Here is a 24,448-nt window from a genome sequence, read left to right as displayed (position 1 = left end):
TTTTTGAAATCCTGTAGGGCTGCTCTAAGCACAACAAGCAGCAGAACCAAGAAACAGAACATCTGAAGCCTCTCTGTGTTGGCTCCTGTGTGACCTTACCACAGGGTGTGAGGGAAGGAGGGGTGTCCTCCACCTGCAAGGCTTTCTCTCTGCGGTTTGGTGTTCAGACAGTGAAATAAAAAGAAGTGAATGCTTTTAGTTACTATGTAGACTTGCATATTTATAGCTTTATGAACTACTGTTGAATGTTCAAAAAAGATGTTTCAGGCTAATTGTATGTAAGTTTTCTTCCTGAAGTCCACCAAAGATTGCAGGTGAATGTTTAAGCTAATTACTTTAATTGGTTACAGGCATTTCTCAGTTCATTTACAAGCTACAGGTGGTTCTCACTGTTAAACTGGTTGTTCTTTTTGGCTAGTTTTAATACTTCTGGTGAAGTACTGCTTTGCTGTACTTCTCCCCTTCTTTTCTTTGTCCTTCTATTTAGAAAGAATTTTAAACATGATCAAATTTCCAGAGATGTAGGCAGATATTTCCTTTAGAAAATGTTAAATGAATAATTCTATCCGGAGGTTTTTCTACTTACGTAGAAAGACATTGCAAATGGCATTTGTCCTCTCCTTAAATGAACAAAGAGGTTTTTTTTGTTTTTCTTTTCTTGGACCTCATACAACGAAAGAAAAATAACAGTGCCATTCAAATTCTATGATCTTTACATTCTACAAGAAAGGTATTCTACATGGTTTATTCAGGTAAAGCTTCCTCTGGCTTCCAGGGAAGCCTGGGCTAGTTAAAATTTGGCTTGTGTTCATGGATTAATATCCTCCTGATAGTAAGCATCTCTAAATGATGTTTTCTGAAATTATATCGCTCTTTTGGGATGCCTCACTAACCATGGGCAGTGATCCTACTGCTTTTACAGCATGTTGCAAGCCAGACACTTACAAATTATGTTTGAAAGACTGAGCCAGTCTGTTGCTCTAATGCAATTGCAGAATCTTTCTGAAGGTATGGCATTATGATGGTTGTGTAGATACAAACCATAGATTGAGAGAATTAGGGAGAAAAAAAAAAAAAAAAAGCAAGTTAGAAAAAAAAAACAATTTATTAAGTAGCATCATATAAATAACTTGTTACAAAAATCAATTTGCAAAAAGGCAAATTCACTCTGTTTGTGAGAAATTGTTGTTCAAATTGGTTTCTCATTAAATCCTTAAACCCACTGCCCTCCTCCCCCCAAAAAGAAGCCAGTACAGTGAACAAGAAATATAAGGGAGAGAGTGCACACTTGCCATCTGACCATAACAAACTGCCCATTCACGCTGCAGAAGAGGTGATGGTTCCAGCATGGATCCCTCTGTATTACAGGGAAGCTTCTAGGTGTAAATCTCTTGGGTGCCAAAAATATTATTGCCCGCAAATGTTTCTCCTTGATGACCAGGTCCATCTGATGTGAAGCTTCCCCTACAAGAGGGGATACATTGCGAGAGGCCGTGTAGCTGGGGCATACCAGCAAGTAAATCTTCCCAAGGTCGTGGCACTGGTTTCAATATATTCTCGGATGTATTTTTAATTAAAAAAAATCAATACCGAAAAGCATTTATTTTAAGGGTTTAAAAATCACAAATCGCAATAAGAGTTTGCCAGATTGATTTAGCTCAGTAACACAGTTAAGATGCACATAGCATTTATTATAAGGCCTTTTTTCTTTTTCTTTTTTTTTTTTTTAAGTTTAATTTTCAAAGCAATGAAAGTAATCACAGAATTGAAACAGTACAGTGATTCTGAAGAGTTTTTATATGTCAAAATCCAGAACAATTTCATGTTTGCACTGTTGTTTCTTTGTTCTGTTCACCTGAATGCTTAATAATACTATACATTTGTTTCTTTAATAAACACTAAGGTAATAGATTGTAGAAAACTAAAAGCTTATAGAAAGTGTCTCCAGGTATATTTACATAAATAGTGCAGTCTCATAGGAAAGGTCAAAAGCCCATGGGAGTGGAAAGGATTAATCTATGTGTGAGACTTACGCCTTCTTGGTCAAATTAACTTTGTGAAAGGAGAAATGTGAAGTTTGCAGCTCCTTTTTTTTTTTTTTTTCCTCTTCCTTTTTAAAGAGAGAAGACATGCAGAAAAAAATAAGAGCAACTTCTATAAAAGCTCCTTTGAAATCTAGCAACTTTATGTATAATGTGACAGCTTTGTGGCTTTTAAGTGCCGTGGGCCTGCCTTGCATGTGAGTGATTGCCTCCCCCCTATTCCCACCCTGTGCAATTCATTTTCCGTTCTTCTGCCTCGGCTCTCTGACTCTTGAACTCCTTGTAACCCCAGAAAAGGCTTTTGGATACCTCCTGCTGAATTTATGAACTGTTCAGGGAAGTGTTTCATATATGATGAGGGCAGGTCTGGGCTGAAAAGTATAATATTGCAAAATGATGGGCAGGATCAAGATTGTCTCAGCTGTGCCTAAATAAAACTGCTGAGAGGAAAGACTGGCATTAAAGTGTGGAGTTTCTGCTGTGTTTTTCCCCTCCCGGAGCAATGCGCAAGGCTGTAGGCATTAAACATACTTTTGTTCTTCATCTCTCTTAAATAGAGAAACAACCTCTAAGGAAACAAGTCTGATGAAAAAAAAAAATCACGGAATTACTGAATGGTTGAGGTTGGCAGAGACCTCTGGGTACATATGGTCCAACCCTCCAGCAGAGCCACACAGAGCTGGGTGCTCAGGACCATGTCCAGCTGGCTTTTGAAGATCTCCAAGGAGGAGATTCTACGTAATCTCTGGGCAACTTGTGCCAGTGCTCTGCTGTCTGCACAGTGCTCAGTTCTTCAGTTGTATCTCTGACGTTTATTGTGGGAGGTTGCATTTTCACAGGTCTGGAGGGTTGGAAAAATACCCTGCCTTTCACAACTTACAAAACAGTTCATACTCATCAGAAATAGGATAACGATTGTGAATTTGTCAGCTCTTATTTGACAGAGGAGCTCAGACTGCAGTGTTAATTAAAACACAAATGGGCAGGGGATGGCAACACCCAGTTGGGATAGTGATTCTGTAAAACAGTTCAGTATTACTTATAGCCAAATGAAATGTGGAGAGGTTTAAAACAGATGGTGGCAGGAAGAGCTGATAGTGTCCACAGAAGTCACCTGCTCGGAATCACTGTCCATAACCCACTGAAAAGAGTGTGGAAGACCATCAAGTTAGATCTGGTGCAGAAATTTAGAATGTTTTAGTAATCATCACGAGAAAAGGTCTGTCTTCTCTAGAAATTTGCATGGAAATAGCCTTGATTTAATTTGCTTTGTCTGAGAAAGATGGTGTCTGTCTTGCTATCCACGCGAATCAGCCTCTGGCTTCTATAGGCAATCTGGAAGCGGCAGAGTTACTGTGTGCTGTTGTCTCTGATCAATGTGGATAAATCAGACTTTGAAACATGTCTAGCTTCAAAATTTCATTTGTCTCCTTTTTTATTCATACTGTGTACACACATTCCAAAAGCTATCTCTCTCTGCTTTACTTCTTTGTGACTGTTGAATTTTTGTAGGGTTAGAAATGTCCAGTTAATGTTTTTTTTTAGTTTATTTTTGTCGGAGAAATGGAAATATTATGCCTTGTAATGCAGCCTATTGCTTCCAAAACTGGATTGTTCGCAAGTTGCCTTTCCCATTCCCATTTAACAACTATGTAATACCTTTCCATAGGATGAACTAAGGCCTGGCAGCTAAAAAATATCAGAAAAAAAATACGTTGTTTAGGCCAAATATAGAAAATACTGGTGTTGGTACATGTGCAGTGTTTCTCTTCTGCTTGGGATTTTCTTAGACATCTTTTACGAGCAGTGTCTGGAATGCATAACTTTTTTTTTCTTTCCATGATTAGATAGTGTATCCATCCATGTCAAGTCTGGGAACACATTTCAGTCCTGTGGTACTGCCAGCTGAACTCTCAGGAAACCCCCAAATTCCCTTGTTCAGAGCTCACTGCAAGTTTCTGTCTTGTTCTCTTCCATAGGCTGGTCTACTAAGGGAGATGTCCTGGCACAACTGTGTTGGCAACATGTCTGGTAGCATCTGGTTTGCTGTATCTCCCTATACTGTTGCTGCAGTGGGATAGACTGATTCTTAACCTGAAACAATCATTATTCTGAGTGAAAATCCATTTTACAGAATACAGTAGCTGCTTTGGGAGTTGGGGTGGAATAGCTATACTAGAAACCTTATTCTATCTCAAGTGTAGAAATGTTATTGTTCTGCAACAGAAGGGCTGGAAACATCCCCCATGTAAGCAGATTTTTTTATGTTAACTCCACTGAGTTCCTTGGTACCTTTTAATAGCTCCCCTGTTGTTAGAACAGATACTTTTCCAAGTGCAAAGCCAACTTTATTATTTATCTCTGCCTGGCTTGGCTAAATTTGCTTATAATATTTATTCTCTTCAAATGGGTGTGGTTCTTAGAACAGCAGGCTTATAACAGCCTTGAAACTCACTTCATAGCCCCTAATCTAACACTTGCTGATCTATAAATGACAATTCTAGCATTGTGTGAAAGTACTGTTAAATACTCATTTCTATCATCTAGCACACCAACATGCAACAAGGTGCAAAGAAACACTACTGCAAAGTTTTGTATTCACTGCAATATGGCACTTTCAATATTTAATATGCTGTACTGACTTTATAAATTGCACTTTGTGGTACTGCCAAGCAAGAAGAAAAGACAGAATTGAGTTTTTCTTGTGAGAGATGCTAAGTCTGTCTAAGTTGCAGGAAAAAAAATAGACCTTAAGACCTAGATGCATAGTAAAGAATTTGGATGTGAGTTTGCCTTGAGTTTTCCTAGGAGAATCCATTTGCTATTGAGACAGCATATCTGTGGTGGCATAACATGATTTTATATATTATACATTTACACAACAGGCATGAGCAGCCTCTCTATTATATATTGGGACACTCCATGGACAAGATAGAGCCAGCTTTCAACAGGAAAAGGGAAAAGACAAGAAAAAAAAAAAAGAAAAAAATAAAGGAGGAGAGGGAAAAAAAACCAAATCACCAGGTCAGACCAAGTCACTGTACTGACCTGGTGGAGGTTGTGTTAGCTCCCTCAAGAGCTGACACAGCCAGTATTCATAGGGGATCACTCCTGTCCCAGCTGCAGACGTGTGACAGCATTCCCCTCTAAACAGTGAGTAGAGAGAGGGTGGTTAGTGAGGCTTTTGAACTGCAGGCCTGTAAGGCTTGGCAGCCATCTTTGCTGTCCCCAATGGTCTGAGGAGGGTTAGGATTCACTGACTGGCTCTCAGCATCCAGCTCTACTCTGAGCTTGTGATTTGCTGCAGGCAGCCCTATGCAGAGGTGGGCAAGGAGCAGGTCTGTGGCAAAAAGGTCCCCTGAAGGGTGCAGCATCTGCAGCAGCTGTACAAGGAGAGTGGCTCGTGCTGAGGAGCCTGTGGCAGGTGCTGCTGACCTCCTGCTTCTCCTCCCACATGTCTGAAAGCCATTGAGGAACCAGGCGGTTCTTCTCCTGTGCCAGAACCAGGTTTTGGGCAGATTGCCTACAGGATGCTCTGATTTCCAGGAGGCCACAAAGGGACAGGCTTTCAAAGGCTTTCATAATCTCAAATTGTGAAGGAGAACTGAGGAGAAAAGGAGAGTACGAGAAGGGCCTAGCTGTGTCACTGTCATCACGTGGGCAAACCAGGCTTAGCCCCACCATGCATTGGAGCACCTAACCCATGGGATGCAGGATGGGGGCTCAGCTCCCTCTTAAATCTTGCACTTCTGTGCTCTGAAAACCCATCTGAGCTACAATGTGGGCACTTACAAAGCACCAGCTGCCTTTCCCTACACCTGAAGACACGTAGTGCCTCCCACTGCAGAAGTGTCCTTCCCAACACTGCTGGACACTGCAAAGCAATTCACTCCTCCTCTGAGCTGCAAGTGGGCCCACAAAATCAGAATTTCTGTCATCGTGCTTGGATGTGTCTAAAACTCTGGAATCTTACCACTCTCTTTATTTATTTCCCTGAAAGTAATGAATTCCAGGGATTAATTTTTAATCCCTTTTAATTTTCTGTTTATTAACTTTTCTCCCTCATCTTTTATTTTTAGAGTAAATTGGAGCTGTTTAAGATTCACTAAAGATTTGAAGGGGGAGAAGAAAGGAAATAGATCCATGCCTGTAATTCTAGTATTAAATACTGTTTTAAAACTAAGTACACAGGATCAGTTATTTATGAGGTATATTAAAAAAAAGAAAAAAAAAAATCCATCTTCCCTCAGTGCTCTGCTTTAGGCCATGTCCCTGTTTTGGGACTCAGAAGGGCTTTCAGCTCCTGGAATTGGATATGTCCGATGGCTACCCGTTTGGGTTTTTTCCATCTAGCCTCTCCTAGATGACTTGGTATAAAGAACAGCCATAGGACAGGTTTGACAAACCAGCAGAAAGAGCAAATGGTACACAAGCTGTAGAGGAAATTGTTCTGGCTTGAGACTATGACATCTCCCCCCGCTCCCACCGCTGGACAAAAATTACTTAGCTTGGCAAAGCAGATAAGCACACCCACTGAGAGACTTCTGATTAAAATGTCACCTTCTGGTGAAGTCTTTAACAACGTTGGCTGAGTAGTTTATTAAAAGAAAAAAAAAAAAAAACCACCAAAGTTATATACCCTGCTTTTCAGTCCACTAGAATGACAATTGATTTTTGCTTATTTGTGCATTCAGGGTTTGAATCTGAAGGGGGAAGAAAAAAATGCAAAAAAAGCATAAGAAATTACTTCCTCTGGTAGAGTGCCAGCCTTTTCCATCTGTAATGCATTTTCTGAGTGACTTATCTAATTCTTGCAACATCCTGATGAGGTAGGCATTATTTCCCTACTTTACAGCAAAACTGGGGAGAGAGTCAGTGAGAAGGAACCCTGGGCTGCCACCAGGGGAGCTCAGGACATAGAAGTTCTCCTCCCTCCTTTGCAGTTTCTTCTTTTGACTCAACGGTCGGTGATGACCTTGGAGCTACAACAGCCCTCCTACACTTTGAAACAGGCAGAAGTAGAAAAGCCTGAGTCCTGCCTCCCCAGCACAGTGGCCTTTAACACTGGCGTGCATGTGGAAGCCATCGCAAATACAAAGAAAAGCACAGTTACTTTCTATTCCTTCCTCCAAGTCATGGTCTAATATGGAGTCTAGGTTCCTAGAAGCCATCTAAAAACAAGGTACTGGGGCTACTGACCGCACACACATGCATGCACTCACATCTCTCCAGCAATGCTAGGTCAGAAGAATATATACATAGCAGTCAATGAACTATATATATGTGTGTTAATACAATTCAGTGCATTGGGGGCAATGGCAAGTTCTGGAAAAACACTTAGATTTAAATGACCATTAGGCCTCTCTAACTTCCTCATGAGTAAAATGTGTTGGATGTTTTTTCTCAGCTGACTCTACTTTGTATAATAAACCTTCATTCCATCACCACTACTTTTGACTATAATACATAGGTTAAACTAGGGTACCTCATTACATTGGGATGTGCAATACACAATCAACAGAGCAATTGTCTGAGCTGAATAATCTGAATACAAGTAAAAAGAGCAAGTGAGCTTAAACAGTAATATACTCCAATTTACAATATAAGCAGAACAAGTAAAAATATTGCTCCCCATCTGATCTTTTTTTTTCCCCTCCACCACTGCTGTGCCTGTAAGGTTGGCTTGATAAACTTGGATGCCCTAAAAAATAAGAACTTTGCCTCTTGGAAGCTCATAAAATGATACTAGAAAAAGTTTTCTGACAGCTGATCCACACTGCAGTCATTAGACAACTGGAACCGTTCGAACAGAGAACCCTTTCACAGAGCTGTGGAGAAATAGAAAGAAATAGCCACTTCACGTATCTCAATGCTGTTTCTGAAAATGAAGGAGGGAAAAAAAAGGCAACATATTAAGAGTCTTTGTCACTGTCCATTGAGCCATACATATCTGCCAGCTTTTTAAACCGCGGCCCCCAGTCACTGAGGTAATCATAGTCCTGGTCTCCATCTGTGGTCACCGACTCCAAGGAGCTGAGGGACTCTGCCACAGAACCATTACCTTCGTATGCGTAGGTCGCTAACGAGTCATACGGGGGGGGCTGCTGGGTCTGTATCATTCTCCTTTAACCTTTGGTTAATGAAATCTCTGACATCCGTGTTATCTCGGGCTGTTGCAGTCCGCCGTGGCATAAAAAGCGTTTCTGGCACAATGTCTCTGCGTAATTTATTATCATCTATGGCTTCGGGGTTCCTCAGCGTGCCGATATCAAATGCCTGGGTGTCTTCCTCTCCACCACCTTCATCATTATAGCTGACAATGTTGTCTCTGATGTCTTCTTTGGAAATAATCAAAGGCTCTTTTTTCCTTTGCCGTCTCAGTGCTGCAAACAACACCACTGTAACTGGAAACATAAACAGGGGAGAGAGGAAGAGAAACGTTAATCCCCCAGCTCCATTAAAACCCAGATGAAGTGCTGAGCTAGGGCTTAAGTTCTAAGCTTGAAAAGATGTTTTGCAAAACTGCAAATGTGCATGTCAAGTTTTCAGACTGCTTCTTCTGCTTGTGAGCACTGTGAGAGATGTTGTGGCATGAGTTTGCAGCAGACAAAGGAGATGTCAAGCTAGTAAGAAGCTGAGCAGTGCCTTCTTGTCAGCAGGCCTATTTTTACCCAGAATTATATAGCAACTCTGTTGCTTGGAGAACAGAAGTAGTTCCATGAGAGCTGGGAAGGGAGAAAGACCTGCACCAAAACTCATTACATATGTGTTATATACCTTGAACATCTGGGATGAGATGAAACTTATGCTAAGGACAAAACTAGCGTCCACTGGGCTTAACAAAAGTTTACCAAAGGTGTACTTCAAATCCTTCCTTCTCTGGAATAATTTAAGATATGGCATGGATTCTCAACTCACTCCAAGTCCAAGTTTATTAACTTTCCTGGCATGCTTTTACATTGGATACCATGTTTTAAAGTGTATAGCTTTGCCTTATAAAGTGTATAACTTAAAGACTGTGAAATATGAGATATTGCCGTATGGCAATGGCTTTATTAATCTGCCAAAGGATTATGTTTCTCAAAAGATATTTTATACTTTTCATTCTAAGGTGGATGTATATATACATATAATCTATTCAGAAGTCAGGAATTCTTTCAAAGGCCCTGGTCCAAACCTAAATAATTTTACACAATAACAATCACTGGAGAAGTATGCACAGAGGGTAGGAGGTGATATGTTAAACATTTTATTTCTTTTAGAAGTTGATTTCATATTTCTTAGCCAGATTCTGCTTTGAGATGGTAAATCACCAAATATTTACAAATGAACAGCAGTAAGGAGCAGGGATGTATTATTGCTTGGTAGTTTGAAGTCCACAGTGCCCAATATTTCAGTTCTTCTGTGCAAACGTGGAGAAAAAAAGACAGATCTTGCGGTCTTTCAGAGTTCTTTCAGAGCAAAGCAAAACAAATCAGAAAATGCCTAAGCTCACTGATATGAGACTATAAGGTAGATCCACATTCATCATTCATGTCAGCTGTATTTCTAAAACTGTATTTGTAAAATGGTGTGTGAGTCAAAGCACAGTAACAGACTTCTCTTTTTTTCAGTCCCTTCCTTGATTGTAACCCTGTTAAGAGCAATACCAAGGACTCAGAACGTTCCCAAAACAAAATTTTAGTCCATTGAAATTTGGTATCTCTTGACAGACAATAATCTGCTTTTTGTTGTCCTTGTTTGTTTGTGGTTTTTAGTTGTAGTTTGTTTATTTGTTTTTAACAATTGGCTTCCATGGAGAATGGCTTAGAGCTAGATGCTATCTGTAGGTGTGCTGAAGCATTACTTTTTCTCTCTTTTTGACTGTAGAGAGATTCCAGTACGATAGTTTAAAGCAGGAAAATATGCTAATTCTCATTGTACTACCATAGGAGTAGTGTGAGTAAGAAAGAACATTTGTTAATAGAAGTCAAAAAGAAATAAGTAAGGTGGAAAAACTGAAAGAGGGAGAATGGTTCAGACGGCAAAAACTTCGGGTTCATATCCCAGTGATGATTTATTTCTGGTGTCACATAAAGACCCTAGTTTGAGTGATGCTTATTTGTGCAGCTGTATTATAACGGAGAACTCTTGTCCTTATGAGCATTAAGCTGTGATACTATAAAAGAGGGCTAGGAAAAGGTCTATCTTAGAGAACAGAGATAGCTGGAGTAAATTTTGGAGAACCTGAAAAATAGAGTCAATTCTGAATGTTCTTCTATTATAGGGCTGTCAGAATTATCTGAGAAAGCATAGGATTGATAGTTTTTATATGGAAGAGTTTCTAAAGTATTTCATTTACAACAAAAAATGTGTTATACAGAATATTCTTCTTATTTTGCACTGAACTTGTAGGCAAAAAAAACCCCCAAAAAACAACAACAACAAAGAGAAAACAACTCAACATTAGATGTTATACATTAAAGTACATCACCCTTATATGCATGTCAGTTTTTAGGAATATCTGTGGCCTTCTGATAAGCCACTAGACCTACTCAGTCTGAAAATAAACCTAGCACTTTACAGGCAGTTTTTGTTGCTGCTAAACTTTAAGCTGTGGCTCAGGTCTGCCCAGAGTATTGTTTTTCACTCAGTAGTGATTGCACATGCAAACCTTGCAACCAGCCTGAAAATAGAAAATTATATAGCTGAGTTAATTGAAAATCTGCTTATGGTGCATGGTGGCGTGAGCAGTAATTGACATAAAGTGCTGCTTAGCACACAGAATCAATTATTTTCGATTGACATAAAACAGGAAATCGTTTAATGTCAGATTGATATTAATGAGCACAGTTGTATTAACTAGTGCAAGACTATCTGCAGCATTAGATTGATTTCTTTTTCTGGAAAGGAACTTGATACAAAGTGAGCTCAACCCTTAAAGGCCATGATATCATGTTTTGAAAAATAAATTTAATGGCAAATTAAGGTTGAGATTGTTTTTCTAGGAATTCTTTTTCTGAAGAGATGATAGCGCTTATCTGGGCAAGCCATGATTACATTGTTGAAGTTTGAGTGTCACTATCTGGTCTTTGATTCACCATTGGAAGGAGAAATCATTTGTCAACTGTAATGCTCACAGTGATGAGCATATGGTGATGAGTATGTCTGAGGAAGATACAAGCATAGTAAAAACAAGTGGAATCCCTAGGGAATATCTTGTCCCCTTCTTGACTCTAGTGCTATGACATTGGTCTGATTCCCTTCTTTTCTGGTCAGATGCTAATCGTGACTAATAAAGTCGATTCTGTGTGTTGTACAATTCTCCACAGACTAATAGATTATATCTAATGGCCGATGGACACATCTCAATTTTACTGAACAAGAGGAGTGGAATCTGCATGAGAGGGTTGTGGAAGATGTTGCAAACTTGCCTTATTTTTCAACTAATAAACAAAAAGATGACCACCTGCGAATGCTGTAGCCAGAGATCTGCATGTCCTCAAGATGTTAGAATGCTTTAGTAGCCACCCCATTTCAGCATCCTTTTCCAGTGGAACAGAAGTCCCACGTGTGACTTTTTTGCCCCTAGGTTAGACATGGGAACATAACTGTTTAAAACTAAGTTATCTGAACCCCTTCTGAGATCAACAGGAAGAGATAGATTCACTCTGCAGAGTGCGGATAGTCTAGTCGACCTCAAATACTTGTAAGGGGATTGGATGGATGGCTTTCTGGAGGTGCCCGTTTCTTTCCATTGAGCAAAGGGTGTAGTCCTGCTGTCTCATCTTGCTTGGACGTCTCTAGCTTTTAGACAGCTGAGATTAGGTAGGATGTATTCCGTACACCATATCGCCAGCATCCCTCACAGGAGGAAATACAATAATATAAATGCCAGATAAGACATGGATGCTTCTGCTTTGTTCTTTTTCTAGCCTTGGTATAACCACTTGCAGCAGTAGAAAATAAGCCACTGACATCTATGATACCGACTGCTTTGATCTGAAAGTTTTAACCCCTTGCACCATTTGTTTTGAGGTAAGCCTTTTGGATTTCTTAACTGTTCTGAATGTATTAAGGAGAGAAACTTTCCATGTGGTTTGGTGGGGTTTTTGTTGTTGTTGTTGTTTGTGTGTGTGTTTGAAATGCTGAAAACCAATTCAAGCACGTAAAGAACAGAATACCTCTGAGGCACTTACCAAGTAATATAATGATACAGAGAAGAATGGCAATAAGAGCCCCAGTGCTAAGACCAGTAGGATGAATCAAGGCTTCGGCGTTACAGGACAGCATCTTTCCTCGATGGTCGCAAGCGCATACCCGGATAGTCACCGTTTCAGTGCTGCTCTGGATAGGGTAGTCATTGTCTGATATTACCACTGGCAAAAAGTAGGTACTCATTTCATGCCGGTTATATCTGGTTTTTCGGGTGAAAATCCCCGCTGTGTTGTCTGCAATCATAAAGCACACATTTTATCTTCACCTGAGGACTGAAAGCAAGAGTGAGATCAATAAGAAAAATCCTTCTAGAAATTCACCTCGGTTGTCCTGGAGTGTAAAGTTTGAGCTGCTGGCTGCCTCTGGAGCTATGGAGAATGAAAACTGGTGTCCACTGTAAGAGTCATCTTTATCAACAGCACTCAACGTTTGTATCAGCTGAAACAACGAAACAATAAGAACACAATTATCTTCAATGTCAGTGAACCTTATGCTTATGTATGATTTTACTGTGGTTTTTTTTTTCTTTCTTTCTTTTCCTGCTTTAACGTAGCTGATGCTGCTATCATATGCATAACAGAAGTGATGCATGTGCTACTGATGCTGCTTCGGATCACCATGCTATCGTTTCCCATACCATTAGCCAATAACAAAATGAATTTGAAAGTTGGCAGGAAAATCACATAGACTTTGAGAGCAGGTTTGGGTTGACGCCACTCCAGCTGGGTAGAAAGCTTTGCATGTGATAGGCAGCAGAAATGAAAGATGAGACAGTCCAGTCTGGCTACATATTCATCTAACCAAATCCCATGTAACTAGAATTGTTTGGCTGACTCTTCCAAATTATGTGCTACTTTGAACCATTTAGTAATAGCTCTGGTAGAGTGAGAGTTATCTGGCAGAAAATAATTATCTCACAGACAGGACTGTAATAGTTTTTGAAGGAGACAGTGAAGGTGCCTGAATATAGCAGAAAATCACAGAGGGAAAATGAATCAGAGATAACAAGGCGCAGTATAGAAAACAAGTGTAAAACATAGTATCATATTAGCTACAAGAATACTAAGGGTAATCAGATGCTGTGCAGCCACTGTTTAGTTCAATCTTGCCAAACTAACACTCTGATGCAGTGCAAAGTATATCTCTTGATGAGGTGGTGCAAGAGAAGTAGCAAACTCAATTTGTTTTGAATACTTTTTTAGTACAAGCCCACAACACACCTGTTCTGCCTTTGCATTTTCACAGACAAAGGTCTCATAAAACATGGCAAACTCTGGAGCGTTGTCATTTACATCCAAAACCTTAATGAACACTGGGACACGGCTGCTTTGTTTTGGGTTGTCTGAAATGATAAAACCAGAAAAAAACAGAGATTTTATTTAGCCCAGCTACTGACCCAGCATAGAAGAAAAGGACAGATTTAGGGGCTCAGTGCCTTCATTCCTTTCTCATTCATTATTTTCTGTTAATTCCTGGGAAATACATTAGGAGATAAATTCACAAAACTGTGCTGTATTATCATACTCTGATTCTGTGTAAACATTACAGTTAATATTGGGTAGGAGTTCAAGGTTTACCTTTGCCTTTGGACATTCTGAACATGATTGCGAATGTATGTACAATATCTATAAAAACACAATGCCAGAATTAAATGAAATCTATTTATTAGCCTGCCTGATTGTAGCAATGTTCTCAGAACATATTCACTTCCTTAACTCTGAAACAGGAAGACTGAATATTCATGCAGATGGGGTTGCGGGCTTTTTTCTCTCCCCCCTATAAGAGGCAATATTCCCTCCCCTGCAAATCTCGTGACAGAGTTCCTTAAGCTACCATGATTACCATTACTATACATAAATAATAACCACTGCTGTGATCACAGACATTTTCTAATCTTCTGTGGATTGATTTGATTTGGCTAATATTCTAGAGTTGATTTTAAAACATATCAGCTGAAGAACACCAGCACTGTATAAAATCTGCAGATTCCTGTATGTAAGCTTTTTCTTTTTTTTTTTTTTTTTTTTTTTTTCTTTAAGGACTTGGTAGGATCAAGAGATTGGATTTGACAATTTGAAAAGGATATTACTGAGCATAAAGTACTGATAAAAACGTTGCTATCCTCATAGACAAAAATTTAAAAAATTATTGGAGATGTAGCACACTGTGCAGACCATTTCTTTTCCTGTTGGATTACAAAAGAGACAGATCCTGATCAAGAAGATACTCAAAGCGGGAAAGAAAAGCAATGTGCAGCAACCTTGCCTGAGAGGCATGAAGGAAGAAACAGGCAAGACTCTGAGTCAAAAGGACGCATCATAATTACCATCAGCTCCTAAGTTGTATAAGACCCCTGAGCAAATTTGTCATCACTAATCAAGAGTAAACCAAGAGACATTTCCAGACTTGATCAGTGCCCCATGTCCTCCATATGATGCAAAAATGATCCAGGACAACTCACCTAGGCATATCCACTGGAGTACTTGGGAGTGTGTGGGAGTGTGAGAATGAAATCTATCAGGGAATGAGTGGGACTGAAATGACATTTATTTAAAATAAATCCCTGCCTCCTCCCATTCATGAGGACTTGCACTGTGTTTTTCTACATTAATTTCCAACCCATATAAATATAGTTTATTAATACATTTTAATCTATGATCCAAGTAAAAAAAAACAAAACCAAAACAAAACAGGGGAATAAAATACAGATCTATGAGTTTGCAAGCTTCTACAGGCATTCATTATAGTAGTTTGTTGAGTTAAGCTTTGATAAAAGCCCTATTACTGTATTTATCAAACTTTTATAAATTTGAAAATATGTTCTCCAAAATTGGCACCGTATATTCGTATTACAGAGCTCAGTCATTTGGACAAAATACTGCACTTTAAAGCTCCACAGTCCCATTGAAGTTAATATGATTCCATTAGGCATAAAACACTTCCTAATATAAACCACTGGGCTGAATTCATTCAACGTATAAAATATCTATGTACAATATAGACTAGGCTGAATTTTATGCTAAAATACATCAATACAAATGTTGAATTTTTATAATAGGCAGAAATCAAATTACTCATTTGAATTTGCGGGGCTACTTGCAAGACTATTTATAAGAGCATAGCTTTCTAAAAAATGCATTCAAATATATTGCCAATTTTTTTTTCCTCTCCAAAATTACAATTGTTTTCTTTCCTGCTTTTTTGAGCTATTAACTACATATTTTCATTTTAGTTCAAGGTGCTTAAGATCTTCACAATTTAAAATGAGAGTATAATAAATAGAAGCTATATAAAACACCAATATATTCCATGGATGGGGGCCTTTTTTCTGATTTTATGGAAATATGAGTTGAAATACGTTTATACATCCTAAAAACCTTTTTGTCTTCTTTCAAATTATTTTTGCAAATGAATTGGAATAGGTTTTGTTTGTTTGTTTGTTTGTTTGTTTCTTTTGTATTATCCTTTAATTACTACTGAGCTCCACCTCTAAAGAAAAAGTTCCACCATATAAAACAGACCTATCTGCTTAAAATCCGTCTCTGTAGTAGTATGTTTTATGTTTACCTATCAATTGCTAAACATTTTTTTTTTTCTGAATGCTGCTCCAATGTCCTGACAATGTTGATTTACCTTTAAGATTTAAGTAAAGGATATTTATTTTAAAACACCCTCAGAACTGTCTCTGGTGAGCTGTGATTCTGCAGGTGTGAGTCAGGAGCACTGTGTACTGAGCTTCATTATCAGTTTGCCTCTGACTGTGGCAGATGTAGCGATCCTGTGTTTCATGAAGTAATTGTTTGCAACATTCAGAGCAACATTCAGGACTGCTGAGTAACTGCAGCTTATACAAATACAAACAGGAGAACATTAGAAAATGCAGCTATCTACACTTACTGATAATTTTAGAAAATTCAAGGCAAAACAACTTCTGTATTTCCATTTGTTTTATACCATAAAACAAACCTGTGAACAGTCAAACAGTCATCACTGAAAGTTGTTTCTCTTTACGACTTTACCACTTTTTTTTTTTTTTGCATTCATCTCTTTGTGTGTGTCCTGCCTGTAACTGGCATGGATCCTTCCTTTGGTTTACTTCTTTAGTAATCTAAATTAGTGATCTTGTGTTACTGAGAGCAACTAATGTTAGTAGGATGGAATTCAGTAAGCCTTGCTAGAAATGTCAAGTTTTAGCCAGGAGCATTAAGCAGTGGTGTTTTCCAGTTTAGTCTCTTGAGACTAAAATTAGTGAGGTAGCCTGGATCAGACTAAGCCTTGTTTCAGTAGTAGCTGCTTTTCAGCCAAGAAAATTGCCTTTGGAAGGCATATACCCTAGTTATGCCAAATTTGGTCTAGGCTCAGAGATGCACAGCCTGGGAAGACAGTTGCAGCTTGCAATGTTTCAGAGTAAAGAAGAATTGTAATTAAGGAAGAAACTTGTTTCAGACTCAGAAGGTTTAGCTGAGAGCATTTGGCCCAGTAGAAGCTCTGCCCTGAGGGAAGGAGGTAAGGACTGAAATGAGTATTTCATATGGATGCTAACTTGGTTTTCAGATACTACACAGTTTGCTGCAGTGCATGTTATTTCAGTTCCACTGGGATCAAAGTAAGTGTGCTTCTTGGTATTCTTTCCTTTTTAGGTGTTTATTTTTTCCCTCCTCTCCTATCCAGGAGCACTGTCTCTAGTGTACAACTCTTGACCCTAGACCACTCCTTTAAAGACTTTACAGAAACACAAACATCTGGCTAACAGCTAGATGTCAGTGTTTGGTATGCAGAAACCACATACTTGGCATAAAAAGGTGCAAGCTTAAGAGAGAGAAAAAACTATTTTAAAAAAATGTAATTCCTGTAGGCCCTAGTGCACTGGTCTTCTGTGCACAAGGCCATCTGTTTGCCTCACTAGTACCACATGTATCACAACAGTTTTCAGCTTAAAAAAAAAATACAAAACCCACCAAAACAAACAAACAAAAAACTCTGCAGAGTAAAGAAAACTGGAGTCAAGTACCTCTTAGTTACATTCTTCTCAGCATTCAGCAGCTGAGTGAGCCATACACAAACATACACTCAAAATGAGAAAGTAGAACTTGTATTTCTCTCAGATCATATTTTTGAAAAAATGCCATTTAACCTCTGGGACAGTCCCAGAACTGATAATACCAGATCAATCTACCATTCTGTCATGCTTCATTGTCATAGGCACTGGGAGTCTGCAAAGGTGAATGGGATTGTATTCTGTAATATGCCATATGTTTATAGGTGGAACATTAAAATAAAGAGGCTCATTAAGGCTGCTTAGCATACATGGCTTTATCTAGATCCCTGGCACATCAGTTCATAAAATAAACATGACTACTGTAACCACAAGATTACTTTTTCTGACCAGTCCTAAACTAAGCAACAGACAAGTTTGCAACCAGGTATTCTGAATTAAAGAAAATAAATACAGAAGTTAGAAATTGAAAAAATAAAAAAGCTGATTAAGACTTGGGCACCTAGCTCAGCCCAGCCACCTCATCCTTAACTGAAAACATCCTGCCATTCAGTCTGGATCAGAACAAAGTCACTCAAGGAATGCCATTCAACCATAAGCTATTTCATTTGCTGCATACCACTGTTTGGAACTCATAGAGTCATTGTGGCAATTACTGATCAGAAAATATAGAATTCTTGCTTTCCTCCCTTCTCAGCTGTTACCTCTTCATGCACTGCATCCTGAGTAAACATAAAACCGTAGACCATTTTTTCAGAGTTACCACTTCTTCATTAGTATTGAGCGGCCTATCCATATAACCTGACATCTGTCCAGCCATGCTTTCCACACTCTCAGTTAGAAGGCTAAGTTCATTACATCAGGGACAGCAGTGGTATTTAGGTTTGACTTACTGATCTCTGCTGCTATTACTGTAATGTTGTGCCATAGCAATGTTTCCCGGTCAAGAGTTTTTGAAGTAAATATTGAACCATTTCCTGAGTTGATGTTGAATACTCTGTCCATATCAGTGTGTCGATCTACAGAATACCTGCAAATGCAGAGAGAGGAGTTAGAAGATTGTTTTCCATTTATTTTCTATGTACTTAAACCATTTTCTAAGACTAGACATCAAACACCCATTAAATGGGGTTGCCTTTTGTTTTCAGTGCAGGCTTCGGTGTCTTTATATATTCACACAAAGAGCTTTTTCTGAGCTTCTGGATAATGACACACTGGAGGTTTGATTTAGAAGGTGGGGCATTGTCATTGAATGAATGGATTACTGTGGAATTTACATACCTCTGAGAATCATCAAAGCTTTGTTTTTAGTGAGAAATGTGAAGTCTGTGTCCTGAAAGATATGAAATTTTTTTTGAGGCTGAGTTGGCTTTCCCATTATCAAATCCTATTTTAATGGCTTTATATCCTAACTGTTCCAAATAATTTTTGGTAGCAAATTTGAAGGCCAGGAGGCATTTCTGCCTTTCACTTTCCAGGGTTAAAAAAGATTGCCCCCAAAATAACAGGTTGGTGTGGGACAGAGATTCATTGTTCCACAATGTATATCCCATAAAGGTTTCCTGTAATTCATTAAAACTAACATGCACAGCCCTACTTCTTGGTATCCAAATGTGAAAACAAATGCTAACAAGCTCATAGTCTAAATACCAGAACAATTTTTCAATCTGATCTTACTCTTTCTTTTCCTGCTGATCTGAATCCAACTTTAAAAGCAAAACTCTCCAGTGACAGTGTTCAGTTGTCCTAATCCAAATGTTTTATCTCTCATGAAGAAAAAAAAAAATTGTGAATGATGAAGATTTTGACAGAAATGTGTTTCTGATGTTTCTAAAACAAGAATGCAATTGTATTATTCTGCTCTTGTTGCAGGTTGAGTGTGTACTGGGGTACAATCCAGAACAGAAACTTATGAAGCCCAGTGTCCTTTCTTGGTCTCTGTATCAGTGGAGGCAAGGAAGCTACTGCTATGTCTAGGCAAAGATAAAACTGAGATACAGCTGAGCTAGCATGCAATCAGGTGAAAACTGGGCCAGGAGAATGACTGGCTGAGTTCATTTTCAAGAATTGAAGGCAATGCAGAGGATGAAGAAAAAAATTCACTCTCTTCTCCGCTGTAGGCACATCTCTGTGAGATGTCCTCTATTCTGCACAGATTTCCCAGGGCCTGTGCAGTTTCTTAACTTCTGAGAATGATCTCGCACACAGATAGGAATAGATGGAAGAGCCTAGCTCAAAAATGATTTTAAGAAAGGTTTAAGTTGAAAACACTAACCTACTAATTATTTTGTAACTTCATGGTTTCTCTTTTCAACTGAAAAAAAATGGGATATGATATCCACAGCAAGTTAAACTAGTCTTATTTTAAATGAGAATTTAGTGGAAAGTACCTTCCTAAAATTGTAGTATGCATTAATTATTTTGAATAATTACTTTTCGTTTTACACATTCAATTTCTACGGAAACACCAAATTACATTCAAAGATACTCAAAGAGCAAGCTAATTTGGTAGTATTTGCATAGGCATACCCTCCTAGTTTTTCAAGATCTGATTTAGTCCTTGTTCTTCACTGTCAGTTGACTAAGAATACAAAAATTTTATCTGTGTGAAGACAACTTTGGTGTCACTAGCCTAGTTCCTCAATGCATCATTATAGCATTACTGACAGCTTGAACAAAGTATGCACGAAGGTATGGAACAGGCAGCACTGAGTGACAGGACAGCTTCAGCAAACCGTGTAGTTTTGTCCAAATGTAAATATTACACATGAATTTGTTGACTTAGCTGAAATGTTTGATGGAAACAAGTTTATACCAAGCAGTCTGACTCTCGTATATTTTGACAAAGTAAGTATTTGATATGGTAAACATTTCATTTTAACTTTCATTCATTCAGGCTTTTATATGATATTATGTTGGTATTTTGTGAATTCAGTCATTTTTCAGACATTCTGCAGCTCATTTCCATATCTTTCAGCTGAAATACTTCAGTATTTCCATTTCACAGTACATCTAGATTTTTCATTCTTGTTTGAAATGAAAATACCAGGATTTTCCATAGATTAGCTATTCTGGCCAGCTCTAATAGTATGTTTCAGTCTCTTATTCAGCAAGATATTTAAGAAAGCATCTAGCTGTAGGCTAGTAGTAGGCATGAGTTGTCTGTTGTTCTTTTTTTCTTCAGTTATGCCTTCACACGTGCTTCATATTATGAATGGACTTAACATATCTTACAGCCTTAGCATATTTTAATGCCTTGACATATTGTAATCACTATCATTACTTTCTAAGATTGCCCAGATTCAATCACATCTGTGATACAGTATCTGAGTGAAATGAAAGAAAATGTTCTGGAGCTTTATATATTGAAGACTTCTTCTCAAAACATTAAGAATTTAAAAATGTAAATCCTAGTAAAACCAAATGTATGTTCAGTTGTTTGTGCAGAGGAAAGTTAAACTGAGAAAAAAGAAAAAAAATAACCAGAGAACAGCTTCTTAATGAAATGTTAATTTTATTTCTTCATATTCAAGGGAAAATACAAACAAGGTCAATGCAGTTAAAGCATATTCTAATTATATCATTAACCCTAGACTAGAAAGATGATTTTAATAAGCCAGAGTGTCACTTCTGTTTCTCAGTTTGTATAATTCAGTCTCTTTTGGTCAAGGACTGTTAATTATTCAGAACTGGTGGTGATTCTGACTTATGGATCATAATACAGTAAGAATTAAGCAGACAACATCCAACTCAGTTTTACATTTATTTAATAAAATTACTGGTGTGTATTTGTCAGATTTCAGGACCTCATCACTTTCAAACCTCGAGGAATTGACAAGCTAGACAGTTAAAAGGTATCTATATATATTCCATTCTCTCCTGGTACATAACAGGAAGAAGGGGCAAATGAAAGAGAGAATCTAACACATGCAAATATGTTGTCATTAAAATACACAAACAAAATTAAGCCTTACATTTGTTTGCGGATCATTTTAATCTAAGAAACTTTTGTAAATCAAATCACAGCAGGGAGACAGCTCCAGTGACTGATGAACTTCATAATGACTCTAAGGAGGTATTATAGCAAAAAAACCCCTCAACTAGCAATTTACAGAGATCTGATGTACAATACAGCAATGCCAATTGCAGCTTTTTTTTTTTTTTCCTTCAGTATGCAGAGGTTCATAACATCATTTCTGTTTAGATCAAGGAGAAGCAGAATGCAAAACTTTTTTTCATAGCACAGCTGGACAGTGGAATATTAATCAGGAGTGTATGAACATTGCTATGCATGGATGGTTATTTAAACATATAGCCAAACATTTATTGGTGTATTTTTATAATTCCTTAATGTTACATAGCAGAAAAGCTAATTTATAAGAGCTGGACTGATGTTCTACTGATACATAGGTCACAGACAACGATGCACTCTTCAACCAGGGCAGATATTCACTTCATATTTGTCTATTGCTTCATTGTCTCCTGACGCCCAGCAGCTTGCTGTCTAATGCAACCGCAAGTCAGGAAGATTTGTGGGTCAGGAAGGGATATGCGTGTGAATTTTTCATAATGCATTTTCATAATGATATTGTGAAGGTTTCCTTTAATGGAAGATCAAAGGGGCTTTCATCTAACAGAGTTAGGACTCGGTTTGTTTAAAAAGAGAAATCTTCACTCAAGTAGAGGAGAAAATGAAGGGTTTTCATTGTAATATCAAGTATCTAAAGATTTTATTTTTAACTGTCAAGGAAAATTGACAAGCAAGTGACAAGCCATATATATACAGTCTAATTGCATCTTCCCTGAAGCTCAGAGTGAAAATCAGATTTAACACCTCCATTGCATGATGGAAAAAAATCACCCTGTCAAAAAAATGCAGACTCAACCTCTGACCCTAAATTCTAGGAGATATCCAATGCATTAGCACCATAAAATTATGAAGGCTGCTCCAAAAGTAATGCCACCTATTTTATTATGTTGGCCCACTGTATCAGAGGTATGGCAGTAAAGGCTGAACCTTCCCATCGAGATTCTTTTACATTTTGTTGCCATGTGACAGATGGCAGCAGAGGGGCTATCTGATATGGAAGTGCATATGAAACAAAGGTGTGTTATTGAATTCCTCCATGAAGAAAAGATTGCAGTCATTGACATTCATCAATACTTGCTAAATATTTATGGAGACTGAACAGTAAGCAGAGTGAGGCAGTGGGTGGTGTGTTTTGGCAATGGAGACAACAACAGCGATGAGTCATCTTCACTGGTGCAGATTTTTATGAATACAGAATGCAGGCTTTTGTTCATTGCTGGTGAAAATGCATAGCTGATAGTGGTGACTGTGTTGAAAAACAGTGTTTTGTAGCTGAGAATGTGCTCTATTAAATAGCATTATTATGCTCTTTATATCTGCTCTAGTTTCCATGGAAATAAATAAGAAGCATTACTTTTGGAACAACCTACGTGCATTTATTGTCTCACAGGCTGCTGCTCTCTGCTGAGTTCCTTTCCCTCTTACTGGTTTTCCTATTTATTGTTTCTATGTTTGCTTCTGTTACTCTAACTTCTTCCTCATTTTTATTTTTCTTCTCTTTTCTTTCTTATTGTTTCATGTTACTAGTGTGTAAAGAAGACAGGTTTTCTGCTGTTCTGCATCAATTTTGACATTTCAACTCAAATTTGTTCAGTAATTATATTTTAATATGTAGAGTACCTGTACAGTGCTTAATAACTGCCCTTTGAATGATAGATAAATTTTATCACACACATTCAATTAATAGAAAAGAGCCAATAGGTGACACTCAGTGTACAGTATAGTCCCTATCCACTGTAAAATGCTTAACAATTAAGAGGTGGTGCTGGTGTGAAATTCAAGTGGTTATAGTTATCACAACAGGAGAGCAGAGGGAATCAGAGAAGCATTCCCCTCATTCTCTAGTGCCATTAGATATGAAAAAGTATGTTTATATGAGGACTGGAAGGGTTCTGCCTGGGTTTCACCTCAAGCAATTTTTCATCATCATGCTAGCATACCCATGAAGACACGCTATAGATGGTATTTATTCTTTCCCTGAAACTCACCACAGTCAGCAAAACCCTATGTTGCCCTTCAAGTCACTATACTCTCTCTTCTAATCCAGAACTTCCTACAATTGTTGCATGCCAACGACATAAATGAAAGCAAACCTTAATTAAAATTTAAAGGCTTAGTCTTAAACAAGAATTCACGTGCAGGGCAAGGCGTTCAAACAGAGAGTGTTTCTGCCAGATAGTTTCTTCTTCTAGGAAATTAAGATAGCAGTATTTACCCATCTCACAAGATGAGCTGAGAGCTTAAAACTTACACATGCTTCATAAGCACTGAAAGACATCTTGATGAAAGATAGCTGTTTGCAGATGTACAAAGTATTGACAGATTGGATTTTTATTAAACCTGTATTGTTCTATCTTTGATCTAAACACACTATTGCATTTCCTAACATGCCTAAACCAGAGACATGCTAAAAATTGACCTGGATTTAATATTGCTGTATTTTTTCATTTCCTCCTCTTCCTGCCTTGTCAGCAGCAATGAACTCTAATTAAAACACACAGAATATGAAAGAATTTCTAAATATCCATCTAATATAATTTAAGTACTTCACTACTCCAGTTTTCAGATGTACTCAGAGCTTTTAATTTACAAAAAATAAGAATAAAAATGAAGGCTTAGGTTTTGCTACACCAACCTTAGCATTTACTCCATTTCCTCTAAGACTAATTTGCTGAGTCATAGCAACTGTAATTTATGAAGTACATGAGCCTGATTTGTATCTTACTAACCTTACGCTGATACAAGTGAGAACAGAGTCTGTGTGTGAAACAAGTGCTTTTAAGGCATTTATGTTAGTGGTGTGTAGAAGATAAATGTGACCTCTGATAAACAGACATGAATGGATGGGAGAAGCTGCTGAATCACTTCCCTGTCATATAGCCAAAAGGATGCTCCACAGTGCACTGGAAAATGTTGGAGGTGAAAGGAGAACACTAGCATCATCATAGTGTTCCTTCCCAGTAAACTCTTCCATAGTAAAAATAACCACAAACATTATTTGCTGAAGAGGCTAGGATATATTTCGAGATGCAAGTGCCATGCAAACACAATCACACATGCACAGATATGCTCAAGTAAGAGAGATCATTTGCCAGCTATGCTACTCCATATATAAGCATACCC

General features: G+C 38.1%; 1 protein-coding gene across 1 annotated transcript in view; it reads right to left on the bottom strand.

Annotated features, from left to right (window-relative positions):
* Window positions 1-1,086: 1,086 nt before the first annotated feature.
* LOC122172028 (cadherin-6-like) overlaps window positions 1,087-24,448 on the bottom strand; it is a 102,215-nt gene continuing 78,853 nt past the window's right edge. The window contains 6 exon segments of the mRNA XM_042840016.1: window positions 1,087-8,140; window positions 8,142-8,446; window positions 12,221-12,472; window positions 12,560-12,677; window positions 13,460-13,581; window positions 18,129-18,265. Coding sequence (XP_042695950.1) covers window positions 7,955-8,140; window positions 8,142-8,446; window positions 12,221-12,472; window positions 12,560-12,677; window positions 13,460-13,581; window positions 18,129-18,265 — 1,120 coding nt within the window. The 3' untranslated portion in view covers window positions 1,087-7,954.

The sequence above is a fragment of the Centrocercus urophasianus genome, unplaced genomic scaffold, assembly GCF_019232065.1.
Source record: "Centrocercus urophasianus isolate 14NV4802_14NV808 unplaced genomic scaffold, USGS_Curo_1.0 seq_11, whole genome shotgun sequence".
In the NCBI taxonomy this organism is placed as follows: domain Eukaryota; kingdom Metazoa; phylum Chordata; class Aves; order Galliformes; family Phasianidae; genus Centrocercus; species Centrocercus urophasianus.
The sequence above is the reverse complement of the archived record's forward strand: the minus strand, read 5'-3'. Positions and strand labels throughout refer to the sequence as shown.